General features: G+C 37.4%; 1 protein-coding gene across 1 annotated transcript; it reads left to right on the forward strand.

Annotated features, from left to right (window-relative positions):
* Positions 1-1,488: 1,488 nt before the first annotated feature.
* On the forward strand, positions 1,489-5,527 carry LOC121415541 (toll-like receptor 3). Its single transcript, XM_041608779.1, has one exon. The coding sequence runs from the start codon at positions 1,862-1,864 to the stop codon at positions 4,847-4,849; it is 2,988 nt and encodes a 995-aa protein (XP_041464713.1). The 5' UTR covers positions 1,489-1,861; the 3' UTR covers positions 4,850-5,527.
* The last annotated feature ends 1,802 nt before the right edge of the window (positions 5,528-7,329 follow it).

Consider the following 7,329-nt stretch of genomic DNA (forward strand, 5'->3'; position numbering starts at 1 on the left):
AGAATAGGACTTGTACTTTCATTTTCTGCCAAAATCTCAAAATCAATTTTTTTTTTGTATTTTTTTATGCCCAAATTGACTGATACGACGGCTCGGATGATCGTTGAAAGCAATTTTAGGTTTAGTTGACTTGCACTTGTGGGTAAAGTGATTTTGCATTTGTGGGTAAAGTGTTATTAAAGGACAAGTCCACCCCCCAAAAAACAACTTCTGAATCGAATAAATAGAGAAAATTCAAGTACAACACTGAAAATTTAATCAAAATCGGATGTGAAATAAGAAAGTTATGACATTAAACATTTACATGCACATGCTGGTCGGTATGCAAACGAGGAGACTGATGACATCATCTACTCACTATTTCTATTGTATTTTATTATATAATGTATGAAATGTTCTATTTTCTCCTTATTGCCCAGGTGAAACAACGATTAATTCCTCCCTGAACCTGAATATGTGAAATTAGCATTGTTGAATACTATATGGTTCAGTGAAGTTGGTCCTTAAAAAATGAAATATTGTATAATTCAAACAATAATAAAAATAGTGCGAGACATTATCGACTGTCTCATTTGCATGTCACTGAATTGTGCATATCATCGTTTTGTGAAAAAATAAGCGAAACTTGAAAATGTCATATATAGTTTTCTTATTTTACAAGCGATTTTGATGAATTTTTTAGCGCTCTGCAAGTTTGCTTTTTCTCTTATTCATCTCATCATATTTCTTCGGTGGACTTGACTTTTTAAATTTATGTTTTTACATAAGACTACATTTTGTGGGAGTAAGTAAGAATCCCACCCCATGCCGTGACCCAATTTACGCCAATGATACATTTCAAATACGATTTTGATAGATTTTATGATGCAGACGCCTATTATTTATGCGCACTGTACACTAGTAATCAAAACTTAGTCGGGTTTTAATTCGACATTGAAAGTCAAAGTAGCATTTTTTAGAGTATAACTTCCTGGAAAAAAAAACAAAATAATTTTATGCCTGAATTGAACAAAAGATGCAACGATGATGATTTATGGTATATGGTTGCATGTGAGAGGTGTGTGAGAGGCTTTGTGCGTGTGTGTGGCTTTACTCACGCATATCAATCACATTTTGTCCCACAAAGAATGGGACTCACGGATCGAATCTTTGATCGCTCGTCATGTATTTTGATTTCACGCGCAATCCTCGTCTTTAGTCCTAAACGTACTATAATACTGAGTGACTTCATACACTTAAATGTGTGATATTGATGTATTTGAGATACATGTTTTATGCAAATTTATCCGTCTGTAATTAATAATGTTCGGGATGGTGCCCTTCAAAAGTGTATAAAATTTATCTCTAATGGAAGAACATATAAGATAACGCATGAGGAATGCCAATCAGGAAATTACTTAAGCATGAGCTCTGGTTGTTATTGACCTAGCTTTATTACTCATGAAAATGAGGCTTAATCACATGGTCACTAATTAACCAATCACAGTTTTGAAATGCTCTTGTATATGAGATATCGGATGTAGTATCAGTTTCATGGAGGAATTGGTTGATGTGTGTTTGTTTTAATCAATCAGTGGCATCATTGTAATTGCCATTCTGCTGAGCGTGACAAAGCATTTAGCAAAAATTGGCATTTTGAATGCTTTCAAAACATTTAGCCGCAATCGAACAAGCTGTCAGGCGAAAACATTTTAGTAGCAAGATACATATGAATCTGCCTTGGAACTATAAGTGGAAGAGGATGAGGATTCGTCGCCTCTATTGAAAGCTGACATTTAAGCCATAATCGATGTCGTTGTAGTACGCTTCTTAACTTGATATCCTAGATTGTTTGAAAAGAGTACGTACCACCGTGATCACGATGGCAGTGACCTGTAAGAGGCGCGATGCAAAATCGTCTTTTTGGACAGTTCTCTTTTCAGTCATTTTCTGGTTGGTGTGTTTGTTTACTGCAGCCACTGCAGAAGAGCCAGTTGGACAATCCTCGATGGTGCAACCTAAGAAATGTATGATTACTTACAAGATCTATGGAGTCAAAGCTTCCTGTTCGAACATGTCGCTGACATCTATTCCACACGATCCGCCGCCAGATACGATCACGTTGATCATGGACAACAACCTAATAGTGCATCTTAAGAACAATTCCTTTGATAACCTTACGCAGCTTGCGACTCTGAACATTCGATTAAACTTAATTTCTAAGCTAGATACTGGAGCATTTTCGCCTCTTACTCGGCTGGAGATATTGGACCTGACAGGCAACATGCTTACCCAGCTACCAGACGGTTTATTTGATTCGAATTCTTTTCTATCACGCTTGGTATTAACTTCTAATTGTTTCAAGACCGTGCCATCAAATACTCTGATGACACACCTTGATCAACTGCGGTATCTTTCCCTTGGAAGAAATGCAATTATGGAAGTCAACTTCACAGCGTTTCAATTTCTAAAGAACTTATCAGTGATTGATTTTAGTGGAAACAACATCGCGTCTCTTCGTCCCTCTGATTTTGAACACCTGCATAAATTGTCTCTAAATTCCATTAATTTGGCCAGTAATGAATTGTCTGGGGAAAAACTTCCTGATAGAATTTTTTCATTTCTCAACCAAGTGGTTTCTCTTAATCTGTATGGAAACCAACTGCGGGTATTTCGTTTGAACCCTTTTCTTGGTAATGTCACAATAAGTATATTATCACTGTCAAATTGTGGAATATTTCTTTTCGAACCGTTTAACAGTTCTACCCTCCCGACCGAAACACTCCCTACCATATATGATATTGACATGAAACAGAACTCTATTGACTCCATTCCATCAAATGCCTTTCAAGGTTTAAATCAAACCATGTCACTTAATTTAGCCGAAAACAAGATTAAATATATGACAAATCAGACCTTCTGTGGGATGAATTCCTTGGTAATCTTGGACTTATCTAAAAACCGAATAGAAAACTTCACTAATGGCATATTTTTATGTACCCCTCGACTCCAGATATTGACCGTTGCGTACAATGATATCCTGGTATTGAGTCCGAGAATTTTTCAAAGATTGTCGGTCCTACACAGACTTGATTTATCGCACAATGCAATGAGATATGTTTTCCCGGGAAACTGGAATAATTCTGGACTTCAAATTCTTGACATGTCCCATAATCTGTTCGAGAAAACCTACAGAACTTTGTTCAGAGGGTGGTTACCAAACCTCAAAGTTTTAGATATGTCTTTCAACCTGATAGAAACATTCTATGCTAACACGTTTGATAATGTCCCGTCTCTTCGTGAGATTTATCTTGGAAATATGCTAACCAGTGTCATAACACTAAATGGGGTGTTTAATCACACGAAGAATCTCGTTAAGTTAAGTATATCTTCTACAAGGATAACATCGCTGAGGCCCTCCCATCAGTTTACAGGCTCGGTATCTCTGGAGGAACTTTCCATGTGTGAGAATGATATGGGCATTGAAAACCTATTCAACAGTGCCACAAATTCGTCTCTCTTTAAAGGTTTAACATCCCTTCGAAAACTGACCCTTAGAGAAAACCATCTAATGCATATAGTACCCGGAGTTTTCCGACCTCTCATCGCGCTTCTTTCTTTGGATCTATCCAACTCCAAAATTGAAACTTTGGAACCAGGAAGTTTTAGGGGATTGACGTCTCTGAAGAGTCTGTACCTTAATGATAATTGTATCAAGCGTATATCTGCTGATACATTCTCTGGATTGGGGAACCTTGTATCCCTTTTCCTTAGAAAATCGAAAATTGTAGCTTTGGAACCAGGTAGTTTTCAAGGCTTGGCCTCTCTGAGAAGTATATACCTTAGCGACAATCGCATCACAAGTATCTCTACTAACACATTATCTGGATTGGATAATCTCATATCTCTTTACATTAAAAACAACTTGTTAAGATTTCTAGACAAACGCATCTTTGCAGCGACCCCCAATCTGCATATACTCTCATTGTCGAACAACGTCATTAGAACTGTGCAAAAGGATACATTCTTCCCAAAGAGCAATATTACGTTTATCATAGACATTTCAGGAAATCCTCTCTCTTGCAACTGTGAGTTGAGTTGGTTTCGAACTTGGCTCAACGAACACACGACAACCATTCATCATCTTCAGGAAACCGTATGTTCGAAGGGATCCTTCGAAACCGTGTTTGGCAAGCCTATCTTAGAATTTGATCCAACCTATGTATGTGGTTTTAATACCATACCCATTACCAGTTTAACCCTTTTCACATGTATCGTTATTTATCTGTCTTTGCTGGTATATCACAAACGGTCGTGGCTGAGAATCAAGTTTGTGTTTCTGAAACAAGCCATCCGTGGTTCAGGAAGGATAGTGGAAAATTTCAAGGATGAAAATTATGACTTTCACCTCAACATCATGTTCCATGATGGGGAAGAAGAATGGTTGGATCGAGTCATGAAACCCGTCCTGGCGGAGAGGTTCCCTAATATAAAGAAAATAATCTACGGAGATGGAGAACTCCGCAGGGAAATGTTCTATATCAATGCAATATATGACGCAATTGAGAACAGCTTCAAGACTGTACTGCTGATAAGTAACCGTTCTCTACGTGATATCTGGTGCATTACTAAATTCCGTTTGGCAGTTGAGCACGTCAGTGACACCGGATTGGACAAATTCATACTGATCTTTATAGAAGACATCGAGGAAGATGACATGCCCTCTCTCATCCAGGTATTTCTGAGTGAGAACAAACCTCATATGTGGTGGACCAGAGACGAAGACGAGCAAGAAATGTTTTGGGCTCAGTTCCACAGAAGCATGAAGGCAAACAGGGCTGTAATCAATGCTATCCCCCTTTATTTATAGAATAGGCCTTTGGTGATTTGAATCCTCGATGTGCTGTTTCTAGTAGCTATCAATGACTGGTCACCTCAAGATACTTGACATAGATGATTGGTGGGTTCCACAAGGTTATGTCTATGGTCCAATATCCTTGTATTTTTTTACTCACCTGGGGCCTGTTGCAAAAAGGAATGCGTTTAAACACAACTTTAACATCACATGCAAGTCAGACACGAGCGCATCTGATTGGTTTCAAATAAAGATGTTTTTAATTGCAACTCTCTCTGCAATTGTTCATTGATAAAAAGATAATTACCGTTTTTTCACTTTGATATCGATTTGCTGGCGATTACATTCTCCTCGATAAATGCGGAGGATACCATAAATGATGTATTTCGGTTGTAAATGATAGTTCTATTTTAAATTTTACCCTTGATGGACCATCTGAATGGCAGCAAGAGGTATTCACGAGTTAGGCCTTCTATACACAAGAAATATAATAAATCAATATTGACTGAAAGGAGAAGTCAATTAGACGAGCTGTGAGTCAATTGGAATAGCAACCAAAGCAGTTATTTTATGATATGGTCTTATTAAAAACGTTTGTAAATATTCAATAACAGTTTTAAATGAAGTACCTTTTACACAAGCTTACACCAAAGATAGATATATGTTGAGGGAAAATGAATGGTTTCTTTTGAATAATAGATTTATTTACATATATATATATATATATATATATATATATATATATATATGATTTAAGCTACGCCTACCATTGTTCTCTTCATCCATTTCTTACAATATTTAAATAAAAAAGAGTTGCCAAAAGCTGTTGTACATGTATAACTTTACACATTTGTATTTCTTCTCCCATATGTGTACTGTATCGAAGCAATAGCTTTGATCCAGCTGAGGCATGGCGGCTTGTCATTGTTCAAAACTCACCTTCACCCGACAAAGGAATATATAATTGGTATAGTGTCGAAAATCTGTCTATCTGACGGTCAATCGGATCGGGCTCGCCCTAGCTACTAACCGTCTCTGTGGTCTAGTGGTTAAGGCACCGGCGTTCAAAGCTGGTGGCCCGGGTTCGATTCCCGGCAGAGACATTTTTTCGGCATCACCAATTTTTCCAAAGGGTAGATAGCTCTGGGGAACCTTGATTTAAGCTACGCCTACCATTGTTCTCTTCATCCATTTCTTACAATATTTAAATAAAAAAGAGTTGCCAAAAGCTGTTGTGCATGTATAACTTTACACATTTATATATATATATATATATATATATATATATATATATATATATATATTTGAGATCAGTAGTATGGAGAGGGCCGTAGCAAGGTCAATACCCGTCTTCATCAAGCTTTCGGGCACATGCCCTTCATCAGGATCTAAACCGATATATAAAATACAACATATAGCCCTACGAATAACAATGTAAAATACAATGCAATGTAATATATTACGGAGATAAGTAATTATAGTCCATAAAAAATAATCAATTATACATGCAAGGTAAATGGTAAGTCAATATGCAACGAAGTATATAATATATAGTTACCGTAGGGTCCGTAAGTATAGCGTATTGTTGACAGTAAAGTTAAGTGTGAAGTGAGGTCAGGTGTGGAGGGTGAGTTCATTAAAGGGTGACGGGGGTCGTTTATTTGTCAGCGTTTATACCACGTGGTCTGAATGTTTTGAGTTTGTGTATCCAATGAGATTCTCTTTTCATGATGGTGTCGTGTTTCTTGTTTTTTACTATTTCGATGGCAGTAATGTTAATGTTGTGTACTGTATGCCCGGGAAGGTTGAAATGTATGGTGTATGGGAGGGTTTTGCTGTTAGGTTTGTTTTTGTTGTAATTGGTTACTTCTGATCTAGTGTTATTTAGTCGTGTGTATAGTGTTGTTTCAGTCTTTCCGACGTATTGCATATTGCATTTAGTGCATGTTAGGAGGTAGATCCATGAGGATTTGCAGTTTATGTGATCGCGTATGTTGAATTTTTGTCCAGTGACTGAACTTGTGAACGTCGTTGTTTCTTTGATGTGATGGTGGAGTGAACATTTTTTTGCTTTGCATTTGTAGAACCCTAGCTCTTGTGTTGACATGTCTGTGATAAAGGTGCATGTCGTGTCATTGGTGTTATGATTATGTGTTTGATTGTTTCTGCTGTGGTTTTCTGTTTCCATGTGTGGTGATTTAGCACTTACTAGTAAGTCGCGTAGTGATCTACTTCGGCGGAAGGATGTCATCGGGGCTCTGTGAAAGATGGTTTGCAGTGTGCCACTCTGTTCGATGAATGGATAATGTTTATGGATGATGGAGGGTATTGTTGATGTGCCTGGGGTGTATGTTATAGAGAAGTGGATATTCGCACTAAATGCAATATGCAATACGTCGGAAAGACTGAAACAACACTATACACACGACTAAATAACACTAGATCAGAAGTAACCAATTACAACAAAAACAAACCTAACAGCAAAACCCTCCCAT

This window comes from Lytechinus variegatus, chromosome 5 (assembly GCF_018143015.1).
Source record: "Lytechinus variegatus isolate NC3 chromosome 5, Lvar_3.0, whole genome shotgun sequence".
Classification (NCBI taxonomy): Eukaryota; Metazoa; Echinodermata; class Echinoidea; order Temnopleuroida; family Toxopneustidae; genus Lytechinus; species Lytechinus variegatus.